Genomic DNA, 28000 nt, shown 5'->3' on the forward strand with positions numbered 1-28000 from the left:
ACATAATTGGAACGTTTATATGTTGTAAGAAAAAGGATACAAAACGGTATGATTTGAACTTCATGAAAAGTACATATACATGATCAAGACTGGAAAGAAATACCCCCTAAAATGGTTATCTTTGGGGACTAAGAGTGATTTTTATCTTTTCTTACAAAGTATTTTATATAAGGCCCTATATTCTACAACGGGCACCTTATATATTTAACTCAGTTCATCCTCACAACAATGGCACACAGATATGGTGGGTACTATCATTGTCTTTTCAGGAAGTAAGAAAGTAAGACTTAGAAAAGTAACTTCCAAGTCACCCACAGTGGGGCCTAAATTCAAATCCAAACTACTATATATTAAGAAACAGTTATCATTTGCATATAAATTCAATGTTTTATTCTCATTCTGATTATGACCACTAGCACACTGTCCCCAAAATTGTAGGCCATGTATTAATAATAAAGTTCAAATACATTAAGCACTCAGTACTGAAGATAGTAACCTATTAACTTAAATGTTCTATACCAAATCTCTCCTTTAGGCCTTATTATTTATTAAAATTTGAGAATATTAAAGTTTTCTTGAAGTGCAACAAGTCTATAAAATACCACAAGATATGGAGCCTATCAGTCTAAATGCTGAGTCTAAACTGTAAGCAAGATATGAGACCACATTTATAACCAGAGAAAATAAAATATGCTATGAATTTAGTTTGCTGTGAGAAGAAATCCCATTACCAGCATTAAACCGTCTGCTTCACGTTTCACGTTTGATGCATTTTGTTAGCACCTAAGTCTAACGTCATCAAACTGCACCCCTAGCATAAATTTGTTACGTCTGAGTGGCCACAGTCTAACTCTGGTCATCCATTTGGCGAAGGGAATGTCCTATTAACAAAAAAGCCGTGGAAAGCTGAAAATGTTTATCTGGAAATTCCACCTCGTGAATAATTAAACAACAAGCCCTCATGGTGAATGAGTAATATGAAATACGAAGGACTATACTATCAAACTCCTGTCTCCCTAGTCTCTTACAACCCCATAATGTTCAATGTCAACTACATGCTATCGATGCCCAAATACACATATTGAAAGTTTAGTCTTTTCTCTCTTTTTTTTTGAGACAGAGTCTCGTTCTGTCGCTCAGGCTGGAGTGCAGGGGCGAGATCTCGGCTCACTGCAACCTCTGCCTCCCAGGTTCAAGCGATTCTCCTGCCTCAGCCTCCCGAGTAGCTGGGACAACAGGCGCCCGCCACCACGCCCAGCTAATTTTTTGTATTTTTAGTAGACACGGGGTTTCACCGTGTTGGCCAGGATGGTCTTGATCTCCTGACCTCTTGATCGGCCCGCCTCAGCCTCCCAAGGTGCTGGATTACAGGCGTCAGCCACCGCGCCCGCCCGTCGTTTCTCTTTAAAGTCCAAAATTAAGTTCATCCAACTGTGGCACTAACTCACCCATTTGCATGGTAACTTGGCATCTCAGTCAAAACAGAATTTTAAATTCCCCTCAAATCTGTTCCAACACCCTACCCCTACATTTCGGTTCCATAAACGGTACGGCATCCACCAAGTTACTCCTGGCACAAGTTGAGAGTCATCCACTCCCTGAAGATTCTCCATAGCTATCCCTTGTAGAACCCTTAATGTGTGTCAAACAATATCCATAATAGATCGTCTAAATGGAACCATTTTACTTAATCCTTAGTAATCCTGTACAGGCAAGATCACTATCCCTTTAGAGAAGGGGAAACTGAGACAAAGAATATCTTGCCTCAGGAAGACAGAGCTCCTAACTGTAAGAGTAAGAATTCGGGCGGGCGCGGTGGCTCACGCCTGTAATCCCAGCACTTGGGGAGGCCAAGGCGGGCGGATCACGAGGTCAAGAGATCGAGACCATCCTGGCCAACATGATGAAACCCCATCTCTACTAAAAATACAAAAATTAGCTGGGCGTGGTGGCGCGCGCCTGTAGTCCCAACTACTCCGGAGGCTGAGGCAGGAGAATCACTTGAACCCGGGAGACGGAGGTTGCTGTGAGCCGCCATCGCGCCACTGCAACTCCAGTCTGGCGACAGAGCGAGACTCCGTCAAAAAAAAAAAAAAAAAAAAAAAAAAGGCACAAGAATTCCAGAAAACGTAGCCTGACTCCAGATCTACCACCTTCCACCACTACGCATTTCTGCTTCAAAATACGTCCCCTATCCATTCGTTTCTCCCCATCTCTCCTGCCACCACTACTGCACACCTGGGCTAGTGAAATATTGTCCTACACGGTTTCTGTTTCCACTCGTGCCACCCTAAAACCCATTCTCCTTTGAAGGCCTTCTCGCCACACTCCAGTCACATGGCCTGCTTTCAGCTCCCGCCCAGTTTCTGCCCTTAAGCGATAACTAATCCCTTCCGCTTCTGCAGGCTCTGCTCTTCCTTCGCGTTGGCCGACGTTATCAGCTCAAAGCCTCCCTCCTTCGAGACGCCTTACCTCGCTATACTAGCCAAAGGCGCTCTCCCTTTACATTCTTTCTTTTTGCTCTACCCACCAAGGCCTGCACGACGGCGCCAGTTATTCGTGGCTTGAATGAATGACTGAAGGGCCCTAGGCTAGTGGCGCCCTGGCGGCCGGCAACCACCACAGGCGAAGCACCCCCTTCCCTCAGCCGCCGCGGTGCCCCGGCGCCCCGGCGTACGCAGGCCAGAGGAGGAAGCGGGCTTTGGCTTCTAGAGGCAGCAGCGGGAAACGCTGGGCGGAGGGGAGGGGAGGGGGGCCACAGGCTGCCCGGACGGCGCAAGCGCATCGCGGTGAGGCGCGCACGCAACCCGCAATCCGGGGACCCGCTGGCGGCTCGTCCCTTCCCCCACCCCCAGCCGCCGCCGCCGCCCGCGCTTCGTAACAAAGCCGGCTGCGGAGCCATGGTCCACGCCGCCCGCCCGCGACCCCGCCGCTCCGCACGGTGGCCGGAACGTCTCTCCCTTACCAGCCTTCGCTTCCTGGTGCGCAGCTCTTAGGACCGTGTGTGACTCTGGCCTTCTACCGAGACAACAGAGAAACGCACAGCTACTCGCATGGAGGAATCGGCGAAATGGCTCCGACCGCGGCGCGAGGGGGCGGGGACAGCGAGCGTACGCATGCGCAGAGCGCGTGCCGGGGCGGGGGATGGCGAGGGCGCGCCAATGGAGGGGGCGGGGCTCAGCCACCTCGCGGCGCGGAAGGGTTTCGTTGCTAGGGAGATGGGCTGAGCTGGGCGGGCAGCGCGCCCGACCTGCTACTCTGGATAATCCACTACCCTGGATAATCGGCTACCCGCTTTTGCGCATGTTAGGGAGTTGACGGCCTGTACCATTCTGATGCAGCAAAATATTTCGCAGTGTCTGTCATAGGGATCTCCGGTGAGAGGAGGTTCCCTTCGAAGACAGAACTGGAAACCTTGCTGCTAACTTGGTAGGGTTGTTGAGATAATTACATGAGATGGCATATGAAGGGGGGCTTAGTTCAATACCTGGCACGTAGTAGGTGTTCAGTGGGCGTAGTTACCGGATTGATTCAGATAGTCTGAATGCCAGTGTCTCTTGAAAGAAATAAACTGGCCGGGCGCGGTGCCTGTAATCCCAGCACTTTGGGAGGCCGAGGCGGGCGAATCACTTGAGGTCAGGAGTTTGAGACCAGCCTGGCCAACGTGGTGAAACCCTGTCTCTACTAAAAAAAAAATACAAAAATTAGCCGGGCATGGGGGCGGGCGCCTGCAATCCCAGCTACTTAGGTGGCTGGGCGGGCTCCTGCAATCCCAGCTACTCGGGAGGCTGAGGCAGGAGAATTGCTTGAACCCCGGGGTCGGGGGCGGTGGCGGAGGTTGCAGTGGGCCGAGATCACGCCATTTTCTGGGCGAGAGAGCGAGACTCCGTCTCAAAAACAAAAAACCATGAAAGAAATAAGCTCAGTGAAGGCGGGCATTCTGCCTGGCTAACGCAGGTCGCTCCTTGCCGTGCCTGGAACATTACTGTAAGTGCTCAGCAAACTACTTTAAGGTAGGAATAAAATCTGCAAGATTGCTTTTGTTTAAATTGGATAACCTTTTGTGTTCCAAGTCTTTGGAATAATTGTATCCTTAATTATTATACTAGTCACTGTTAAATTTTGAACTCCAGTGCTTCCCATGAAGGTAATGATACAAAACATTTCCAGCTGGGATTGTTCCAGGGAATCCAGGCTAATCAATTATCTGGGCTCATTATATCTATGGATCTTTATTTTTCACCTCTTTCCTTATGTTTTTCTTAATCCTTCTAGCTGATAGTGATCACTCCCTTTAAAACTGTCATTCTTAAAATCAGAACAACATAGTTTAGCATTTACTCATTATTTTCTTCATGTGATTGTTCTCCTTAATTAAGAATAAAATCATTGAAGGAAAGACCTTAATTTTTTTTTTTTTTGTACCCTTCAGGGTGTTGAAAGCAGCAGGGGCCTAGAAGACATTAAACCGATACCACAGAAATACAAAGGATCATTAGAGACTATTATGAACAACTATATGCTAACAAATTGGAAACCAAATGGAAATGGATAAATTCCTGAACAGATACAACTTACCAAAATTGGACCAAGAAGAAATAGAAAACCTGAAAAGACCAACTATGAGTAATGAGATTGAATCAGTAATATAGAGTCTCCCATCAAAGAAAAGCCCAGGCCCTGATGGCTTCACTGCTGAATTCTACCAAACAGTTAAAGAAGAACTCATACCAGTTCTTCTCAAACTCATCCTGTGAGGGCAGTATTACCCTGATACCAAAACTAGATATGGACACAAGAAAAAAAATCTATAGGCCAGTATCCCTGATGAACATAGATGCAAGAATCCTCAACAAGGCCAGGCGTGGTGGTTCATGCCTGTAATCCCAGCACTTTGGGAGGCCAAGGCAGGTGGATCACCTGAGGTTAGGAATTCGAGACCAGCCTGGCCAACATGGCAAAACCCCGTCTGTACTAAAAATACAAAAATTAGCCGGGCAAGGTGGTGGGTGCCTCTAATCCCAGCTACTCAGGAGGCTGAGGCAGGAGAATTGCTTGAACCTGGAGGGGGGCAGGCAGAAGTTGCAGCGAGCTCAGATCATCCCACTGCACTCCAGCCTGGGTGACAGAGACTCCATCTCAAAATAAGTAAATAAATAAATAAAGAGACTCAACTAGCATAAATGAATTGCAAGTGTTTTATAGTATATAATGAGCACAACAAAAGTATCAATATATTATATGGAAATACATTTTCAAAGCTGGATCTTTAGCTTCCAAGGATTAAGGAGAATTTTGTTACTGAATTGGTTCTTAATTTAGGCTCTGCACCTGAGACCTAGAGTCCCCTGGGATTTGGGTCCGAGGACTGGCATTACCTTTGTAGGTGGCCTTTGGCAACTAGCACTGTCTAAGATCTTAACATTTGCAGATGAAGCCTTAAAACATGTCCCAAAAGTATGGAAAGTGGGCCGATTTCAACACAACCATTACCTGTTCCCGGTAGCTGACCAACTAGGAGATTTCAGAGGTTAGTCAAGTGGGACAGAGCAGGGTAGGGAATTTTTTTTTAAGCTTTATTATAAAACAGGTAACTTTGTCCCTATCTTAAGAATTTGGAACTGAGGCTATAGGTCACTCAATGATCAAATAATGAAAGGTCTGCTTCAACTGGACTACTTAACATTTCACATTTACCTTTTTGACCAGAAATAACTGATGACAGTTCACTTAGTTTGGTGGGAAATAAGAGATACAAAGATATCTTCTCCTCCAAGATGAGACTCCCAAAGGCAAATGTTCTCTGAGTACCACTGTCGCTCAAATTTAAGACCTTTGGAGTTCCTTTGAGCATGGTTCTGCCCTCATATTTCTGATCACTCCATCTAGACTTCTACTCAACTTCTCTTCCTCTGTGTGCACTCCAATTGCAAGTCACACCCAGGTTCTGTTCTTAGCACTCTATATACCCTCTACCTGGAGAGTCTTATTCTTCCTATATTCCAACCACCATCCATATGCAGGTATGGACTGAATATTTGTATCTCCCCCAAATTTGTATGCTGAAGCCCTAATCCTCAATGTGATGGTATTTGGAGATGGGGGTTTTAGGATATAACTGGGTTTAGATGAGGTCATGACAGTAGAGCCCCCATGGTGGGATTAGTGCCCTTATAAGAGGACAAGACCAGAGCCTTTTCTCCTCTAATATAATTACCCACATAAACCTTAACATATTGAAGAGTTGGTTGATCTCTTTAACGAAGGGTTCTCCAACTCCTGGGCTGCAGACTGGTACTGGTCCATGGCCTGTCAGGAACAGGGCTGCACAGCAGGAAGTGAGCGAAGGGCGAGCAAACATTACCGCCTGAGCTCCGCTTCCTGTCACAGCAGCAGCAGCAGCAGCAGCAGCATTAGATTCTTATAGGAGTGTGAGCCTTATTGTGAACTGCAGATGCAAGGGATCTAGGTTGCATGCTCCTTATGAGAAAATGCCTGATGATCTGAGGTGGAACAGTTTCATCCTGACACCGTCCCTCCCACACCCCTGGTCCATGGAAAAATTGTCTTCCACGAAACCTGTCCCTGGTGCCAAATAGGTTGGGGACCGCTGGTTTAAAGGACTGATGACTCTTTTAATGCAATGAGTGACACAGATGAAGTATATAATCTGGATTCCAGCAGAAATGGTAGTCTAGATTTTGAGAATGAAGAAAAGAACCTATCTAATACTTTTAAAATTATTTTCTTGTTAATAATTACGGTCATTCAAAAGCCAATTTCTATTAGACTTCTTCCTTTTTTATTGCTTGTTGTACATATGTATAAGTGAATATTTGTCTTTTCTATAAGCAGTTGTAACATTGGAAGTCATTTTTCTGTCTCCATTGTGCCAGTTCTTCTTGAACCATTTGTTAATCTACAAGTTCTATGGCGATAAAGAAATCTATTCACATTCACAGGATTTTGCAATGTGTTTTGTTCCATTTTTACAGTTACATTTGCTTTCTCTGTATTTATTCTACAGGAATTAATTTATTTTATAGTTTGGCTTGCTTCTTAGTTATGTAGTCTTGAAATGCCATATTCACATTTGCTTTTATGGTTCCCATATTAAGGTTCAGGGCTTTATTTACCCATGCATTTGTATATTTGAGCATTTTTGTTGCTTGCTTTATACATGCTTTAACTGAGACTAATACATGTCTTTCTTTTCTTTTTGTAGAGACAGAGTCTTGTTATGTTGCCCAGGCTAGTCTCAAACACCTGGCCTCAACTGATCCTCCCACCTCAGCTTCTGAAAGTGCTGGGATTACAGGCATGAGCCACCACAAGAACAACACATTTCTATAAGGTTATGGGGTTTTACTTTTTTCCAGTGTTAATTAGTTTCACATATCTAGAATTTGTAATTTCTTACTGGATACTGGTATAGAATTACTGTATTTATTTATCTGAACAAATTAATGTTTCCGTCTACAAACTACTTTAGAAAGATTTTCGATAAAGGTAAATGGGATGTAATAATCTATTAAGAAAAAATGACTCAGAGTGGAACCTGTAGCAAAATATAAATCTGCTGTATTTAAGAGTAATTGAAAGCAACAGATTCCAAAAGCTTGAAAAAAATGGAGATGCCCTAAATAAACTTACCATTGAAAAATAACAGAAAATGTTGAATACAAAAAAAAAAAAAAATGTATTGCTGTGCTGCCAAGAAAGAAAATGCTTTAGAGGTAAACATAAATGAAGTGAATGAATGAATCCAGAGAGGCAAGAGAACCCTGACGTAAGCACCTACCCTGAAAGGGTCTGCTGATTTTTAATGAACTAGAGCTTCCTTTTAATAAAAGCTGCATTGGGGCTTAGGAGAAAGGAGACAAAAGAGACTGCCCAACATGCAGAGGCTGAGAGGAGACCTACACATAAGCCAGAATGCCTTATATCTTCAGTGAAAAGTGAACAACAATAGCAACAATGAAAAACCAAACCAACCAGAAAAGGGGTATAATAAGGAAACTTGTCTATCAAAAACTAGATGCTAGGTAGAATTAAAAAAGACTCACTTCCTCTGATACCCAAAAAAACCTCAAGCCAATTATTTAAAGTGGTTATTAGTCAGCAGAGATAAATCACTTAGAAGGATTAAAATTATATTCTCTTTGGTGGAATATTCTTCTATCCAGACCTCAAATAATTCCTATAAAATTCCACTGAACATAAGCTCAAGTTCAAAAAATCATAAAACAGGTGAGGATCTTAAGTACCTCTGATGAGTGACAGGGTATAAGTGGCTCATGTGGGTGATCCCAACACTTTGGGAAGTTGAAGTGTGAGATCACTTGAAGCCAGGAGTTCAAAACCAGCCTGGCCAACATAGTGAGACCCTGTCTCTGTTTTTAAAAAACAAATAAAGTCCAATGAGTTGAGTGCCAGCAGAAAAAGAAAACTGACAGAATTATATATAAATGTTTTAGATACTAGAATTATCTGCTACTGAATAGAAATATACCTTTTCGTCATTATTATGTTTAATTCACTCCTGAAAACCCTACTGCTAAGTGAAAAGCCACTAAATGAAAATAATATTTTAACTGGAAAATCATGATGCATTCTGTGTAAACCCAAGAAAACTAAACAATTTCAGACCAAAAAAATCAATTTTTCCAGAGACAAGGTTATATCAACAAGTTGAAATAATAAAGACAGTTTATTTACAAACTGTAATGTAATGAAGGCTTGTTGTAAACTTTCTTCCTTCTGTACTAATTTTTCAGTCTTTAGGGGGGGCCTATAGTTATTTTACACTCTAAATTTATAGCACTTAAAGTTACAGCACAGAAAAACACTGTGAGTTTAATGTTCCTATGACTTACAACACCTTACAGGAGCTGGCTCCTTTGCAGTCCCTTTAAATTAATCACTTCCTACTCTTTCTCCCTGGTGTCTGAGCTCTGATTCATTGGCTTCTGTTCAGTTTTTCACACTCCAGACTCTCCCATGGCTCAGAACTGTCAAATATGTGGGTCCTACCACCTGGAATGCACCCTCTGCTACTCTTCACCTGACTGGTTTCTTTCCAACATTCTAATGTCAGATTAAGTCTAATGGACCCAGAGAAGCCCCCTCTCACTACCTTGTGGAAATTGGTCCCTCTTCTGCACCTCCATCCCCCACCACTTTCCTCTGGCCATATTGAAGGGTCTTGAAAGACATACAGATAGGTACAGTTCTATATAGACAAATGAAAGAGCAAAAGGCAGAATATACTTAGTATTTTAACTGAATGATTCTGGAGTTCTGCTCAAATTGGGAAGTCAGACCTCATTGAGGTTATTACCTTAGGAAAAGGACAGTACTAGTTGGCCAATATTCAGGGGAATTCAGATAGTAACTGCAACCTGAAGACTAGCTAGGCCTGTGTTATGGTTTGGCTGTGTCCCTACCCAAATCTCATCTTGAATTGTAGTCTCCATAATCCCCGTGTGCCATGGGAGGGATCTGATGGGAGTTAACTGAATCATGAGGGTGGTTACTCCCATGCTGCTGTTTTCGTGAGAGGGAGTTCTCACGAGAGCCGCTGGTTTTACAAGGGTGCCTTTTGCTCAGCACTTCTCCTTGCTGCCGCCATGTGAAGAAGGATGTGTTTGCTTCCCCTTCTTCCATGATTGTAAAGTTTCCTGAGGCCTCCCCAGCCATGCTGAACGGCAAACCTTTCCTGTATAAATTACCCAGTCTCAGATACATCTTTATTAGCAGCATGAGAATGAACTAATACAGCCTGTGAATATTATTTGCCACTCTAACATGCTTTAAATGTGTCCACTCATTCAAGCTCTGAGGGTGGATCACTTTGTTTCACCCTAGTCTGAGGATTCTCAAGAATGTAGTATGTGGTCATTATCCCACCTCCTTCTACCTGAGGTAGGATAACCTTAAAATGGTGCAAACTGTTCTTGGACTGTAGACCATACTGAGATGCTGATGCACTTGCCCGCTTGTGGGAACCCACTTCCCCATGACCTCAAAGATAACCTTGTTATGTGTGCTTGCTGATAGATGAGAAGGCTTGTCTCTCACACCAAAGGCTGGCATTTGTGACAATTTCTGTGCCTATAGGGCCTAACCCAACATCTGGCTCAAATGTGGGATGCTGATATTCATGAAGGGCATTCTAGCAGAATATATCAGAGAAAATATATCAGAAGTGAATGTGTGATTGATGTATAATCTTCTTAGGTGGTCCCGCTGGAATAGAACTTGAACACTCTTTGTAACTGGTCTCCAGATAAAGGTAACACATCCTGCTAGATATAGTTCTCTTATGTATTTTGTTGAATCCATTCCATTATATTTATTAATTGTGTGATTAAGACTTAAGAAAATGCTTTAAGGTTTTCCTTCTAGTTGTGTAACTTAACATGCTAAAATGTATTATGTATCAAACAATTTCCTAAGAGTCACCAAGGGGGTTCACAGAGAAACTACGATTTGGGTTTTTTTGTCCACCCAGATAGCCATTTCTCAGTCCCAGAAACAAAGTGTGAGGTAGTGCTCTGCCTCTACCTGGGGCTTAGCTCTGCTATTTGCATAATTTTGGTTCCAAGTTTCCCTCTTACTTCCACTGGAGGAAATTGAGGGTTGAGTCAGCATGTGATAAGGAAATGGTTAAATGGCTTGGATGTGTTGTTTCCTCTACTTGATTTGATGGGTTTGTAGATCTCACTCCGTTTCCTCTGTATGAAAAGCCTTGGTGAGCCCAGGTGGGTACCTAAACTTGGGTTGCAGTCACTCTGCAAAGCCCCTCAACCCAGCCTCAGACATCAGCCTCCTAAGAGTTTGGATTTCCGTGCCCTTTAGGTGATCAGAAAGAAGAAATTTCTCTCAAGTTGTGGCAAATACCCTTTCTAGGAAAGAATATACATTACTCCCACTGCCCCCCAACCCTACTTCCACCTCACCCCCATGGCATTTTCCTACATCTTTCAATAAACCCAAGAGAGATCTTCTTTTTTTTTTTTTTTGAGACGGAGTCTTGCTCTGTTGCCCAGGCTGGAGTGCAGTGGTGCGATCTCGGCTCACTGCAAGCTCCACTTCCTGGGTTCATGCCATTCTCCTGCCTCAGCCTCCCGAGTAGCTGGGACTACAGGCGCCTGCCACCACGCCCGGCTAATTTGTTGTATTTTTAGTAGAGTCGGGGTTTCACTGTGTTAGCCAGGATGGTCTTGATCTCCTGACCTCGTGATCCACCCGCCTCGGCCTCCCAAAGTGCTGGGATTACAGGCGTGAGCCACTGCACCTGGCAAGAGAGATCTTAAGTAAAACCAATTCCTAAAATCACTCCTGTCCCTCCAACCATCCCCAGTGGACTGATCTCAGATTTCTATCTTGAAACAAAGAGGTTGGAAATCAGCTTTTAGTACCGTGTTGAATGAAATATTTCACATGCCATTACTGTAGTTTTAATGTTAAAAACAATTTAGGAATAGATTATAAACGAAATGGTAAGTTCATAGTATTGCAAAATTTTACTTGTTAAGTGCACTATTAATAGCCTACTGCTATATGATATTCATTTCTTTTCTCTTCTTTTTTTTTTTTGAGACAGAGTCTCGCTCCGTCACCAGGCTGGAGTGCAATGGCGCGATCTTGGCTCACTGCAACCTCCGCTTCCCGGGCTCAAGCGATTCTCCTGCCTCAGCCTCCTGAGTAGCTGGGACTACAGGCGTGCGCCACTACACCCAGCTAATTTTTGTATTTTTAGTAGAGATGGGTTTCACCATGTTGGTCAGGCTGGTCTCGATCTCGTGACCTCGTGATCTGCCCACCTCGGCCTCCCAAAGTGCTGGGATTACAGGCATGAGCCACCGCACCTGGCCATGATATTCATTTCTAAGCTACTGGATGTTAACAGAGCTAAATTCAGACCTGGTCATTTTAAAATCATATTTCTCTTTATGTTCACAAAAGCTCACTAACCATCTTAAAAATCCTCTAAGCATTGACTTCACAAAAGCAAAAATAGAAAAATAGTTCTTTGGTTACTGGATACCCAAGAATTAATTTTAAAATTTAAATCTGGCTTTAGTATCATTAAGTAAGGATATCACATCCTCAGAACCAAAAACTAACAAAAAACTCATTTTCTTCTTTCAGGAAATTAACAGCTACAAAGGCAAAAAGAGGGTTGAGGATATATGAATATAACAACTTTTAACTAGCTGACTAATTAAAGAGAGGATTAGCAAAGATAATTGAAGTCTACTTATAATTTCAAATTTGCATTTTGAAAATATTTTATTTTTAATTCAAAGAGATTAAAATAAGGAGCAAAACTGATATGAATTTCAAATACTCTTTCTCTGCCAATGATCAAAACAATTAGAGATGAAATGAAAACAAAATCTTAGGTAATTAACAGACTGGATAGTCAAGTTTAAAATCAGTAAGGGTTAACTGTCAATATATTTTGATATCAGAAAACTTACATCAAGGTTTGTTAGAGGGGAGATTAAACAGTTGTTTATACATTACACAGAAAGAAAAGAGTAAAAGGAGGTATGGAGAGAAAGTTGTGAGTCCTTTGGGTCCTCCCCAAATCTTCTATTACTAAACAAAAGTAACTAGTTGCAAGTGTGACAGGATAATAACAGTAGCCCCTGGGCTCACTGCAGAAAGGAAGTCGGCCTTCAATTTCAATAATTCAGGGTCCTGCGGGAGAGACAGTCTTCTCAGTGGAGGAAGGGGAAGTTTGTGGTGCCTAGAGGAAGAGCCCTTTGGTTCTTTGAAACTTTGAGTTTTGAGTTTTCTGTATAGAAAGAAGTGGAGACTTAAATTCATCTTTGGGGAAGACCTTTTCCTTTGTTATGAGAAAGCCGCCCTTTACTTAGTTATAGGAACTGAAACAAGTCCTCACCTGACCCAGTGTTTTTGAAGAGCGAAAAGTGGTGACATCGAAATGAATTCAAAAGCATCCATTCTAGAGTTAGACTGAGCAGCCAAATGAGCTGGTGTATTTTGAGTTGTATATAGTTGAGACATGTTATAGTTTGGTATTAAAGTGCCTGCCTAAATGCAGTAGCTCAGTTTTCCTAGATTCCAAATGAATATTTATTAAAATGAAGACATATTATAGTGGTTTCAAATTAGACAACTTTAAAATAGGATTAGGAACCAGAGACCGAGATAATGAGAGCTCCTAAAGACAGATGGAATTAATCAACTACAATTTTCCTCTTGATTCCATTTCATCCATATAAACAGAAATTTCTCCACAAAAAAATTTGTGAAATGAATGACTGAGAGTTGTGACTCCTAGAGTTTTTGCCCCTTCACAAAATAAGACTTTTTAAGGCTCACAATAGGTACCTCAATGCTTGTTGATTGATGTGAGATTTCATTTGCTAGGAGAGTTTATTCAAGTTCATCTAAAATTCCCTGAGAAAAAAATGCACTATTTAAGGTAGATTATGTCTCAAGGTGCAAACCCTGATTTGATAGAGAGGCACTAGCTACCAGCTTCCAAGTTTCCATCCTTTAAATCAGTGAAAGAAAGGAAATCCAGGCTCTTCAGTTTAGCTTCAGCACTATCAGTAAACTCCCTGGAGGCTTTCTGCAGTGGAAGCCGGGGTGGGCCCATTGAAATCCCAGAGACCAGAGTCATGATGGCTTTGGTCTGTGACACTCCAAAACCTAGACGGGAAAAATAAATGAGGAAACATGACTGGTACCGTCTATCTCTCCACAAAAATCCCAAAGAAGGAGATCATATGCTAACAGCAACTACTACAACAGGATAAGATTAAAACAAAAGATGGGAACATTTCTAGTCAATATGACAGATGAGCAATCATTCGAAATCTCTCTTCCTGCTTCAAACACATAGAAGCAATGGAAAATTTTAAAAGTTGATCACAGTAAAAGAAAACAAAGACTCAAGGTTAATCTTAAACCCAAGAAGGAGAAGCCAAAGTTGTCAGGAATAAAGAGGTCAGAAGGGTGAGGAGAAGCTGATGCCAAACAGCCCTTGAGGATAATCTGATTTAGGAATATACTATTGTTGATCAAAGGAGGTAGGACTTTATTGCCAGGATGAAATTTAGTTTAAGCTTATTTAGGAAGTCCCTGAGAAATGCAGTACTTAAGGTGGCTTATGACTCAACGCTGCTGTTTTCATGCTGGTGTTATACGGCTTGGATGGGAAAGGAAAATGAAGCCTTAGATCTATGCATGGTGAGAAGCTGGAATTAAACTACCTATATAAAACTGGTAGTCAGCCTTCTATGAAAAGCAATAGAAAAAAACCCAGCCCACTGGTCTGGGGATAAAGAAGAAAGCTTGACTTCTACTAGGCTTGTGGATGGAAACAGATCTCATGAAAGAAATCTCAAGCCTGAGCCAAAGGTGAATGCTGGATCTCAATGTACGTCACACACTTAGTATAGGTACTATACTAAGAAATTAACCCAAAGACTGGTTCGAACTGGTGGAACTACAGTGTCCTAGCAGAGGCAAATGTAAACTCACTTGATAGGGCACCTTACAACCTAATGTTCAATGGGTTACCCAGAAAACAACAGTCTCTGAACATGAGCTCAAAGCTAAAAATTACAAAACCCATGAGGAAAAGCAGCAGCATGAGAACTAGCACATTCAAAAATGACAAAACTCACATCCTGAGAGTAGATGACAGAAAATTCTGAAACAGACTTCTCAGAGATAAAAGAAGGAATAGAAGCCATAGCCTAAGAGAAGTAAAGAATGGTAGAGTATAAAACAACAAGAAATACTGAAAAAATATATATATTTAGGGAAATCAAACAGTAAAAACATAGCTAAAGAAAGAATTCGTGATTTTCAAGGTAGATCTAAGGAAACAATCCAGAATACAGCATAGAAAGATATGTTAAATGTTTTTAAAAATTGAGATACAGATTGAGAAAATCCAAAATACAACTAATAGACTTTCAGAATGAGAGATTTGAGTAAATGTAGTCAAAACATTCTTTACAGATAACAGATAATTTTTTCAGAACTAAAGAAAGACAAAGCCTTCAGATTGGAGAGGCAGATGGAAGATCAGGTACACTGTTAATATGTAAAAAGCATAACTAATAATTATCCATCATAATCCCCAATCCCCATCTTCTAAAATGTCTGTAATTTGTTTTCTTAGCTGGCTATTGCTTTCAGATTCAAGATAGAAGAACTAACTTTCTTTTGCTAAGTTAACTTAGTTACAGAAAAAACTGAGCATTGGGAGGGAAAATATTAGCATGATTGAATATACAGTAGGCCTCCCTTGTCTGCAGTTTCACCTTCCATGGTTTCAGTTACCTGTGGTCAACTGCAATCCAAAAATAATAAGGTATTCTGAGAGACAGACAGAGAGACTGACCATAGTCATATAACTTTTATTGCAGTATATTGTTATAATTGTTCTATTTTATTATTAGTTACTGTTTATCTCTTACTATGCCTAATTTATAAATTAAACTTTACCATAGGTATGTATGTACAGGAAAAAACATAGTATGTATAGGGTTTCGTACTATCTGCAATTTCAGGCATCCACTGGTCATCTTGGAACATATCCCCTGAGATAAGGGGGGACTACTACACACATCAATCTTTTAGTTTGTCTAAAATTTTAACAGTTCAATACCTATTTTAATGTACTTTAGGAACATAATAATTATCACACCAAACCCACAATTTTGTGAAAACATTGCTTAGAGAAATGGAACAATAATAGGTAGTTCATAGCACTGGCAGCACACAAATGTGCAAAAATCATGAAAGTGGAAAAACAAACAGAAACGTCCTTGAAGGAGTAAGAGAGTGGGTTGAGAACCCTGCAAGAATGAGGGGCATAACACAGAAGAGGTGCTTGGGGGAGAGGGAGGAGTTGCCAGAATTATGCAGGACTCTGACAGAGAGCAGGGAGGTCTACCAAAAATAAACTTAAAAATTTTCCTGCATTAACGCAGATTCAATTGGCCCAAGGGCCAATCTCTTGCAGAAGAGTGGATAGTGGCATTTGTCATTTGTTATAGAAGATTTAAGACACTCTGGAGAGGTTTCTCTACTCAAATTCACTGTATTTCTCCCCACGACTGCTCCCCAATTTTACTTTGTCATATTATCCAAACCTCCATCCATTTAGGCTTACTTGTGTTAATAAACTCTGTTTAAATTGTAAATACTCTTGGGAGAGCTGTCAGTCATTCACAATTTAGTAAAATCTGTATTTAGACTGCCTTCCTCCAAGCACTTAGGCTGAAATCAACCTAAATGCAGTAGTAGAATTTTAATGAGCAGAGACAAGTAAAGGGAGGGAGTGCTGATGGTTTAGGAGAGAAAGAATGGAAAATGGGGTAGGTATGTGCTAAAATGGAGAAGGCTGCCAAAGATTTTCCAACTAGGTTTATTTCACAGTTTTATATGGTTGGCCCCGAGGGTTAATAAGGGAAACAGAACTCTGCTTGCAACAGACCATTAAAAGGTGTTCTTATTGAACCCTCAGAGTAAGTGATGGTATTCCATTTTCTTTACAGTCTCCAGCAGCAGGCAAAGCAGAAGATGGGTGGCACTTACCTAGTTTGACAACAAAGTTGATAAATCTCTGGATACAAAACTAGAAAAGAACAAACATATCTATAGTTAGTATTATTGAACTGTGTAAACAATGTAAATAATGTAGAAGTCAAATTACAGAAACCCTAAAAAGTCTGCACACCTTCATTTACTGAAGGTCTGTCAGAGTGGAGAAAAATAGCCAAGTGAAGATGGCTGGGATCCATCCAGGCTTAGGTAAGATCTTTTCATACATGTAGGCTTTACAGAATGGGCCAATGCAGAAAAGAAGCTTCAATGATGGAATTCTACAAGAGAGTAAAGATGGGAATCACACTCCTTATCCATCGGGCTTACATAGGTAAACTTATCAGCTAGTGCAGTGGTTTTCAAATTCGGGTGCATATAAGCTCTGGGGCACCATCCAGGATGCCTAAGGAGCACGTGGCCAAGGCTAAGATTTATGGGAATCAATTTCTAGATCCTCAATTTCCATAAATGCTGTTTTCTAAAATTGATCAGCATAAGAATCTGCATGAAATGGAGGTGCAGGTTGTTCTTTTCTGTTTCTCCTGTCACAGTCTTTTCTACTTTTGAAAAAAAAATAAAGACATGCCTTCTATATCATTGCCTTGGGATACAAATAAAAATGTCAGTATTGGTATTGATAAAGAGAGGGTCAGTGATTCCTCTAATTAATAGGTAATAAGTCCTCTCAAAAATCAGAGGTTTTTCTATGATTTGCTTTCTACACTGCTACTCAGGTTTCAGCTGAAAATCATTAAAGCATTCTGTGATTTTTGGCATATGACTCAAAAAATGTTCAAAGAACTGGGTGACACTGCTATAACAAAACTCCTTCCATTATTATCTAACTTACATGAACACAGTTTTGTAGCACTTATTTCTCTAAAAACAAAACTAGTATTGATGCTGAACCTCAACTTATCCTAGCATTAAGTAATATTCATCCACGGATTCCAGACAAATTGATTTTTTAAAAAAGAGCCTCATCACCGGCCATCAGAGAAATGCAAATCAAAACTACAATGAGATACCATCTCACACCAGTTAGAATGGCAATCATTAAAAAGTCAGGAAACAACAGGTGCTGGAGAGGATGTGGAGAAATAGGAACACTTTTACACTGTTGGTGGGACTGTAAACTAGTTCAACCATTGTGGAAGTCAGTGTGGCGATTCCTCAGGGATCTAGAACTAGAAATACCATTTGACCCAGCCATCCCATTGCTGGGTGTATACCCAAAGGACTATAAATCATGCTGCTATAAAGACACATGCACACGTATGTTTATTGCGGCACTATTCACAATAGCAAAGACTTGGAACCAACCCAAATGTCCAACAATGATAGACTGGATTAAGAAAATGTGGCACATATACACCATGGAATACTATGCAGCCATAAAAAATGATGAGTTCATGTTCTTTGTAGGGACATGGATGAAATTGGAAATCATCATTCTCAGTAAACTATCGCAAGGACAAAAAACCAAACACCACATGTTGTCACTCATAGGTGGGAATTGAACAATGAGAACACATGGACACAGGAAGGGGAACATCACACTCTGGGGACTGTTGTGGGGTGGGGGGAGTGGGGAGGGATAGCATTAGGAGATATACCTAATGCTAAATGACGAGTTAATGGGTGCAGCACACCAGCATGGCACATGTATACGTATGTAACTAACCTGCACATTGTGCACATGTACCTTAAAACTTAAAGTATAATAAAAATAAATAAAAAATTAAAAAAAATTAAAAATTACAAAAAAAAGTCATGTCATTTGGATTATGCTTTATTACTAAAGCAAAAAAACCCTAATATTAAACAAGAAACTTAAATTTTCAAAAAAAAAAAAAAGAGCCTCATGCATCTTTTAATTTTTATTTTATTATTATTTTTTTGAGACAGAGTCTCGCTCTGTCACCCAGGCTGGAGTGCAGTGGCATGATCTCGCCTCACTGCAAGCTCTGCCTCCCAGGTTCATGCCATTCTCCTGCCTCAGCCTCCCAAGTAGCTGGGACTACAGGCGCCTGCCACCACGCCCAGCTAATTTTTTGTATTTTTAGTAGAGATGGGGTTTCGCCATGTTAGCCACGATGGTCTCAATCTCCTGACCTCATGATCCACCCACCTCAGCCTCCCAAAGTGCTGGGATTACAGGCATGAGCTACTGCGCCCAGCCTTAGAGCCTCATGCATCTTATTAAGAGATGCATTTTCAATAACATTTTACTTTATATTTAAAAGTATTTTTCAAAATGCTTAACATATTTGTTTTAATTGACTGTATACTAGAAATAAAATTTAATGTAGAATAAAATTTTAATACCCAGAGACTTACAAACATATATGTTCTACCCCATGAACAATATAGCACATTACATTTACTATCTTATACTTTGCTGCTTTTTTCCATTTAACATAGCATGTAGATCTTTCCAGGTCAGAATACATAAAGCTATCTCATTTTAAGAGCTATATATAATTCAATTACATAATAAAATGTATTTAACCATTGCCTTATGGATGAATATTTGGGCTGTTTTTATCTTTTGCTGTTACAAACAAAGCTGCAAGGAATATCTTTGTACATGTGTAATTTCACTCATGTAAATATAACAGATGGCACTTAAGTACATTCAAGTGAATGATATAAATTTAGCCCTAACTTTTTGTCTGCTTCAATTGACTAAAAGCTCTTTAAGAGCAGAAACCACCTTTACTGAAATTATGTACTGAGTAAATAAGACTCACTCACACGTGCTTTCTTAAGAAGAAACAGAGAATGTGGTCAACTAAGTTCCTTACCAACATTGTTTTCAATGGGATGATTTATTTAGAGTGGGACTAAGAGGGGAAAAAAGACGGAGACTGGATTAACCAATAAGAGAAGCCATTGAATGGAAGGGTCAGCATTATAGTTGCTTCAGTCTACTCCATCTATGATTCCCTGTTCTTCTCAGAACAGGTTAGAATTTTCAGAAATAACCTTTTCTAGGAAACTGGGCAGGGTGGGGGGAACCATCAATGCAAGGAGATGGCAGAGTCTGCACAATTCATTCTTCTTACCCTTATCTAAACCAAAGTCTTGTCGATGTTTAGTTTATTTGGCATAGCTTCCTAGATCCCTACCCTGTTCCTGTTCTTAGCTTCACTTGGTCTGAGGATAGACAAAGGCGAATATTACATATGGTATTTAAACTTTGAGGAGGAAGTAGATTTATGATGGCTCAACTTTGAGGCCTACAGGTAGGGAATAATTAACCACTCTGGATTCTGCTTCTTCATGTTCTCTTTGGGTTGGGGCTGCAGGTCACTTCCTTTAACCCCCAGGATACTTTGTACTTCTGATCTGTAATCTCTGATTACCCTGATGGCAGCCTGTCCTGTTCAGAAAGATCCCACAGACAAGCTTTATTAGGACCAACCACTTGCTCCAATCTTGCTTCTGTCTTTCCATTCCCACTTATTTTCTTGGGATACCCCTCTCAACCACTTATACTATCCTGAAAATCCTCATGCCTCTCAGACCCCAAAAGTCTTGCTCTCATGTCCACCCTACTTTCTTCCAATTCATTCCATTTACACTTTAGAACCATAGGTTAGAACCAGATGTTAGCTGGGCATGGTGGCGCATGACTGTAGTCCCAGCTACTCAGGAGGCTGAGGCACGAGGACTGCTTGAGCCCAGGAGGATTCAAGGCTGCAGTGAGCCATGATCACATCACTGCACTCCAGCCTGGGCAACAGAGCAAGACCCTATCTCTAAATAAAAGAGAACCAGTTGTTGAGACTGTTCCACCCTTCACTGAGGCTCTTCTTTCCCTGATGGCTAGGCTGTCCTCCATGGAACATTCACAGCAGCCACTATGTCCTCTGAGGTCTTCCCTGCAACATATCAGCTTCTGCTGGTTTTTCCTTCCTGTCTCAAATCCTGTATCTACTTTGGATCACCCACTAGGCTCTTATTTCCTTCCTGGTGGATGTTCCTAGTTCTCAGCACATTTCCAGGGTGGACAAGACTGACCTGCCCTGACTTTGAATGAAGCCTTCCCCATTTTAGGTTACCATCTTCATAGCTTCCTCATATTCTGTGATAACTCTGGTGTGATGTCCTCAAGGGGACAGCCTGTGGTCATTTTCCCAGAAATCTATGACCATTATATTATAGTCACAAAAGTACTTTGAAGATAGAGTAAAAATAAGATCCTTTCTAGGAGGAAGAGAGGAGCCATCCCCATATGGGTCCTGTCCTGATTAGACATGTCGGGAACACAGACAATGGGGACAGCTTTAGTTTTAAACAAGAAAAAGTACAAAACAGAAGAAAGGTAAAGAAAGAAGTGGCTGGGCAATTTTAATGAGGGTAGGCATGGTAGAGAGAAGAAAAAGAATCCTCAAGTGGGGAAGAAAAAAGGCTGTGATTTATGGGAAGGGAAGAAAACGTTTACCTGATAGTTCAGGGCTAAAGAGAAGTCCTTTCGTTCAAAAGCCTCCAACATCTGGTTTGTCTTTTTTCCCAGGTAGTTATAGGTACTGGCAAGACAATAACAAATACTGCAGGTTCAATAACTCAACAGGAAAGGTCCAGATCTTCAAATCCCTGTGCTGTTTAAAAGGGAAAAAATACACCTAGTCCTCCTAAAGTCTGTTTTTGGGTCCTTCTGTTAGGGGATCAGACTGTCTTCAGTTCTGAGTTTTCCAGCAATACTAAGCAGTACTGCAGAGAAGGAAGACAGGCAAAAGGGGATAAAGGAAGAAAAGCAGAAAAAAGATAAAGAAGAAAAAGATGGAGGTGTATTTGTTAGGAAGCAACTGAGGCCAGCTCTTGCCCTAGGGTACACACAGGTGCAATGCTAGACAAGAACTGTGGATAAAAGGTAGCATCTGAGGTGAGTCCTAAAAGCCTTATGCTGAAAAACTGGGTGGATGGAACACCATGAAAATAGGGGCAAATCCCAACAAATTACCTATATTCCTTGCTAATGTGTATATTACTTAAAGACTAGTTTCTAGATAGTAATATTAATAATGATGATAATAAAATGAGGGATCATTTACTAAGTGCCTATTATATTATAGGTGCTTGACATAAATCGTGTCTAATCCTTGTAAAACCCTGCAAGGTAGGCCTGGTTTTTATTTTGATTAAAGAAGGGCTTCAGAGTTTCCATGAACACTTTCCATTGCTTCATGTTGTCTTCTATAACAATTCAACAAAAATGAAGGTGAGAATTTGATCTGACAAAATATTTTTGTGGACTTAAAAAACTCTACCTATAAAGATAAATATCTTAAGTCACTGAATTCTTAGAGAAACCAGCAAGGTAGAAGGTTATAGAAACTCATAGTAAGGACATTTCCCCAAGTTCTTTAAATTCAAATGCCTTCTCTCATAGTAAGTCGGTATCAGAAAATGTATTTATCTTGATGTACCAATAACAGAAATGTTGTTGGACTTGTATATATAGAACCAGGGTCAACAGCAAGGGATTCCAGGAATGTGAAGCTCATGTTATCTTGTGGCAATAGAGTAAGGAAGAACAATGTCTGAGGAGTTTCAGAATACTAACATTTGAATCCCAATCGTCTTAGGTGTATCCTTGGTTAAACAGAAAGGTGATTATAACTAGGGGGAAATGAAGTCTAACCAACTGTACTTTGCTTATAGATTATGTTGACAGAATTAAAATGCCTAGTATGGAGGACAAAAAGCAGGAGCCAAAAAAGTAAGAATTTCCAGGCAGAAAAAGGTTTAATGGTGATATGGTTTGGATCTATGTCCCTGCCCAAATCTCAGGTTGAAATGTAATCCCCAGTGCTGGAGGTGGGGCTGGTGGGAGGTGACTGGATCACAGGACAGTTTCTCATGGTTTAACACATCCCCCTTTGTGCTGTTGTCGCGATAGTGAGTTCTCGTGAGATCCAGTTATTTAAAAGCGTGTGGCACCTCACTTCCTCTCCCTCCTGCTCTGGCCATGTAGGATGTGCCTGCTTAGCCTTCCGCCATGATTGAAAGTTTCCTTCAGAAGCCAAGCACACGCTGCCATGCTTCCTGCACAGCCTGCAGAACTGTGAGCCAATTAAACCTCTTTTCTTATAAATTTCTCAGGTATTTCTTTATAGCGATGTGAGAATGAATTAATACATATGGTCAGCAAATACAGCATTCAAATTTCCTCAGTAGAAATACCCCTGTAGTTACAATGGCTGTCATAGGCCATCTTGGCTTGGTGAACAAGCCATTTATGTTATTCAACTCAGTCACTCTTCCTCACAGCCAGGCTCACCAAGACATGTTATAAATGTTATTTTGCTCCCCTGGTACCTTTCAGTTAATGCAAACATTTCATTCAATCTGCTTGGAAGCATATTCTTATGAATCAGGTTAACATGTGCAGTGGACATGCTAATTGAATTGCCTGTCTTTTGCTAAGTAGGCATTGGGCCACATGCTTCTGGTTGGACCTGACATGGACACTTGCCCAGGTAGTGCTATCTAATGATGTCCTGAGATGCCACGCTTGGGCAGCCATGACTGGCCATGTGCATGCTGAAGCAGAGAAAGCCCATCTGGATAGAGAGAGAGAGAAGAGAAATAAAGAGATGTGCAGAAAGATGTGGAGGTGAGTCTCTCCAAAAAACCACATATGGAAGATAATCTGCCTTGGCTGTTGAGATTCTGCAGTTCTTGGCTTTCATCTTCTCTGAGGCCTGGTTGTACGTCCTCCTCTTAGGTTCTATGTGATTTCCCAGTATTTTATAATAATATATCTTCTTGTACATAAGCTAGTTTAAATGGGTTTCTGTTACTTGTAACCAAATAAGTTCTGACAAAGATAGAACTCACAAAGTGTGAGTCCATCCTTGAGACACTGGTCACCAGGGTCTATAGCACTAAGGGTCAGCTGCTGCTAAGGTGTAGGTCCTGTGCGTGTGCTCAATTCATGTGCTCATGTGTCTCACCCCTAACTGCAACAGATGCTTGTAAACAATGACTGAATTCTTTTTTTCCTCTTTTTTTTTGAGATGGAGTCTTGCTCTGTCACCCAGGCTGGAGTGCAGTGGCTTGATCTTGGCTCACTGCCACCTCTGTCTCCTGGGTTCAGGTGATTCTCATGCCTCAGCCTCCCGAGTAGCTGGGATTACAGGTGCCTGCCACCACGCCTGGCTAATTTTTTTTTTTTTTTTTTGATACAGAGTTTCGCTCTTGTTGCCCAGGCTAGAGTGCAGTGGCGCGATCTCGGCTCACTGCAACCTCTGCCTTCTGGTTTCAAGTGATTCTCCTACCTCAGCCTCCCAAGTAGCTGGGATTACAGGCGCCCGCCACCACGCCCGGCTAATTTTTGTATTTTTAGTAGAGACAGGGTTTCACCAGGCTGGTCTCAAACTGCTGATCTCGTGATCCACCCGCCTTGGCGGGTGTTGGGATTACAGGTGTGAGCCACTGTGCCTGGCCCATTTCTTTAAATTTTTAGTAGAGATGGGGTTTCACTATGTTGGCCAGGCTGGTTTTGAACTCCTGACCTCAAGTGATGCGCCCACCTCGGCCTCCCAAAGTGCTGGGATTACAGGCTGAGCCACCATGCCCAGTCCAACAACTGAATTTCTAACAAACAGCTAAGCACTATTTAATTCCCTTTCACTGGAAGAATGTGGAAAAGAAAGGAAACTTTTATTAGAAAGGATACACATGCAAGAAATACAGCTACTTTGGTGATGAATGCCTTTCTGGGGGACTTTATAACCATTGGGAAAAATGAGTCATGCTTACCTGCCCACTGCTCCAGTTGCTCCCATCACCAGAGCACTCAACAGTTGCTAATCAGAAACAAAAAATATTCACTTTTATAAAAAAGAGAAAGAGAAGAGATGCGACTATATAGCTACACAAATTGTTTTGGAGGGAACTGACCTGCTGCAACATGCTAGGGGGTGACTTACCTCATCCACCCCAAAAAGGAAAGCAAACTGTTGCTGGCGATTCTGATCAACACATTGCCCGAAGTCTAAGAGATCTGTATCACTGAATTTCAGCCCTTGGAAGGTGGGGATCTTATCCAGAATCCCATCCAACAACTCCTCAGCACGAACTGCTCAAAATAATAAGTGCCTTATTAATCTGCACATCTCTAGGAAATAACATCTCATATAGTGCCATGCATCTGCAGTGAGCTGCCACATGCTGCTGTCAGCCAGAACTGACTGCAGACTAGGCATAATCACTGGTCCCTGACTAGCAGCTCCTATGTGCTTGTCCAATTATAATCGTAAACTTCCCATTCCTTGAAGGCAGTAGATGGATATTTGTGAAGTGTAAATATATATTTGGTCTTGGTCCCTGGTTCCTGAGACAAAGTACCCAAAACCTTGTAGACAGGGGTCCTAGGAGAATATTTTATTCTAATACTTGGTCTTTGACCCTGATTCCTGACACAGAGCTCCCAAGACCTTTGTAATTTCCTGAGAGACAGAAGCATCTGACACAAGTCTCCTAAATCCCTTGGAATCTCCAAAGTGATATGTATATTTCTGTATGCTATGAAGTTTACTGATGGCTAGATCGCCTAGATAGCCTCAGGATGACGGCTGGTTGCCAGGGGAACCAACCATGTACTTGGGTGGAACTTTCAGTCACACTCTTGGCCTCTGGGGAGGAGAGCCGGGCTAAAGATTGAGTTGATCACCCATGGCCAATGAGGTACTCAATCATGCCTATATAATGAAGCCTCCATAAAAACTTAAAAGGACAGGGCTTCTGGGTTGCTGAATACGTGAAGGTGCCTGGAGGATGGCTTGTTCAGAGAGGGCATGAAACTCCATGCCGCTTCTCACATATCTTACCCGATGCATCTCTTCTTCTCTGGTTGTTTATCTGTTTCCTTTGTAATAAATGGGCAATAGTAAGTAAAGTGTTTGAGTTCTGTGAACTGCTGTAGCACATTAATTGAACCCAAGGAGGAGGTAATTGCAACCCTGATTTATAGCCAGCTGGTGGGAAGTACAGGCCACAACCTGGGACTTGAGACTGGCACTGAAGTGGGGGCAGTCCTGTGGGACTAGCCCTTAACCTGTGGGATCCAATGCTAACTCCAGCAGACAGTGTCAGAACTGAATCCAATTAGAGGACACCCAGTTCGTCTCTGATGAAGAATTGGTTGTTGGTGGGGAGAAATGCCCACACACATTTTGGTGGCCAGAGGTAAAATGTTTTGCGTTGAGTTTGCTAAGTATGAAAGTAGAGAATAGGAAAAGCAGTTTTGTTTTTTTTTTCCTCAGAATGTTTATAAAGTACAGCCTCCATTTTTCCTTTTATGGAATTTAGAAAAGAGTGGGATTTTAAAAATAATCTAAGAAATTTCAGCTAATTATAAAACCCTTCTCTCTGGAGAAATACAGTAATAATAAAAGAAAAGCTAGAAGAGAAGTCGGAAGAGATCAGAGGACTTTCCTGTGTGCTATAGGCACTAAGAATACAACAGGTTCAAGGTAGACACACTCCTGTCCTAGTGAGGCTTACAAACTCATGTCTTCTCAATAAGAAGAAGGGATGTGTGTGTAATAGAGATGAAAGGTATGTGCTACAAGTGCCCAGAGATCAAATTTCCTTTCATACCTAACAACTTCCATTATACGGCAGTGTGAATGATTGATAAGGGTTGGGACTTTAGAGTGACATTTAGAAACAACTGGAACTGCCCAGTCAGTGGTGGTGTGCTTTTGCAGCATGGGGTAGGGTGGGATGGAGTGGAGTTTCTTAGCATAACAGGGTAAGATGTGAGAGTTGGAAGGAAAGAAATATCAACAGAAGCAGTACTTACTCTTTACCCCTGTCAAGGCAGGAATGTGATAGTAATAAAATGGCAGGGCAGGGGCGGCAGCAGCCACTTCCTTTAGGAAATTAATCAGGATATCTGAAAGAACAGTAGGAACAGTCATGGTGTGAACAGGTGTAAAACAGTGGCTTTCCCTGGTAAAAAAGAGAATCATCTGATGAAAAACAACCATGTTTCTCAGAAGCCTCAAATTCTCAACCACTTTTACTATCCCTGCTACTGCTACTGCAATGTTTTTGCAACTCACTTCCTTCAAGTTTTATTTTCTTTTCTGTAGAAAGCCCAAAATAAGACGATTATTCTCCTACCATACTAAACTCTATTAAAAAATTGATGAAAACCTTCCCATATATTAAGAGATGATCATGAAAAACATAAGTCCATCATGTGAGACTCTTGTCATCTTACCCCAAAAAGGCTAAGTGTGAACAGTAAACAACAGAGACTACTATAGGATAATAATAAGATTTTAATTGAGAAAATCCTGTAACAAAAAGATAAACAATATCTGCTTCAAGAGGGAAATTATAGCAGTAGTGGCACATTTTGCAAGAATTCCACCAAAATTTGGTACTTTTCCCTTTGGGGAGAAATCCAGATACATCAAAAGAGAGCACACTCTGGTTTGCTGAGGAAGTGGGGTTTCCTGCATCATCTCATGTGAGCTTCGCCTGCAACACTACTACAGATGATAGGTCCAGCAGCACTCCTCCTGCTTTGGATGCCACTGGGTAATAGGAGAATTTTATGTACTCATCTTAATACTGTTACGATGTGTATTCAAGTCTATGATAATATTTCTGACAAATTATTATGCATATATTCATTATTTTTCCTTTTAGGAAACATATTCACGTAAAAATTTGTAAAGCCATGTGAAAAAATTTTTAAATGTTGGGCTGGACACAGTGGCTCATGCCTGTAATCCCAGTACTTTGGGAGGCTGAGGCAGGAGGATCAAGGCCAAGAATTCAAGATCATCCTGGGCAACATACCAACATCTTGTCCCTACAAAATTTTTTTAAAAATTAGCTTGGCATGGTGGCATGCGCCTGTAAGTCCCAGCTACTTGGGAGGCCAATGGAGGAGGGTTGCTTGAGCCCAGGAGTTTGAGGCTGCAGTGAGCTATGATCATGCCACTGTACTCCAGCCTGGGCAACAGAGCAAGACCTCATCTCTAAAAAATAATTTAAAAAATTTTTAAAACTTTAAAAATGTTCATTTTAAACTCGCAATTTATAAATATTAAATTGCTTACCTAAATGAACTATTTTCTATGTATCAATAATAGGTGATATTTCATGATGATTTAGACCTATTATGCATTTAATTACGGATTTATTTAATCATGTAGGCAAATAATGTCTGTTTTTATCCTTCTAAAATTTATACTTCTTTTTTTGCTAATCAAAAAGGATTAAAAAGACTTGGTATACTTAGACACAATAAATAGTTTCCGCAGAGAAGACAGTAGAGAAAGAGAAAGCAATACTTTTGTATTCTGGAAGGCAATGAATATTTCTGTGAAACCTCTTAAAATTCATCATTTACTCAACCTTG

At 41.1% G+C, this 28000-nt stretch overlaps 2 protein-coding genes and 1 long non-coding RNA gene across 20 annotated transcripts in view; 1 reads left to right on the forward strand and 2 right to left on the reverse strand.

Annotated features, from left to right (window-relative positions):
* The window catches only part of DHX9 (DExH-box helicase 9), a 49077-nt gene extending 45931 nt beyond the window's left edge, over positions 1-3146 (reverse strand). The window contains exon 1 of the mRNA XM_002809709.5: positions 2966-3146. The gene's annotated coding sequence lies outside the window, so the exon portion shown is untranslated. The remainder of the gene's footprint in view (positions 1-2965) is intronic.
* Positions 3147-3149: 3 nt separating this feature from the next.
* LOC112133059 (uncharacterized) lies at positions 3150-12338 on the forward strand. 5 transcript variants are annotated; one of them, XR_008511117.1, is made up of 5 exons: positions 3182-3429; positions 4433-5530; positions 7226-7354; positions 10240-10294; positions 12157-12338. It is a non-coding gene; the product is annotated as an uncharacterized LOC112133059 (long non-coding RNA). The 5 variants fall into 5 exon arrangements; XR_008511129.2 differs by lacking the exon at positions 12157-12338 and adding an exon at positions 11609-12043; XR_008511123.1 differs by having other exon boundaries at positions 7226-10294; positions 12157-12254.
* Positions 12275-28000, reverse strand: part of NPL (N-acetylneuraminate pyruvate lyase) — a 41306-nt gene continuing 25580 nt past the window's right edge. For 11 of the 14 annotated variants that reach the window (XM_054554964.2, XM_054554580.2, XM_054553449.2 and 8 more), the window contains 6 exons: positions 26426-26518; positions 24549-24697; positions 24379-24425; positions 21056-21140; positions 16597-16636; positions 12279-13692 (listed from right to left, as the gene is read on the reverse strand). In XM_054554964.2, coding sequence (XP_054410939.1) covers positions 13508-13692; positions 16597-16636; positions 21056-21140; positions 24379-24425; positions 24549-24697; positions 26426-26518 — 599 coding nt within the window. In that variant the 3' untranslated portion in view covers positions 12279-13507. 14 annotated transcript variants of the gene reach the window in all.

This window comes from Pongo abelii, chromosome 1 (assembly GCF_028885655.2).
Source record: "Pongo abelii isolate AG06213 chromosome 1, NHGRI_mPonAbe1-v2.0_pri, whole genome shotgun sequence".
NCBI classification, from domain to species: Eukaryota; Metazoa; Chordata; class Mammalia; order Primates; family Hominidae; genus Pongo; species Pongo abelii.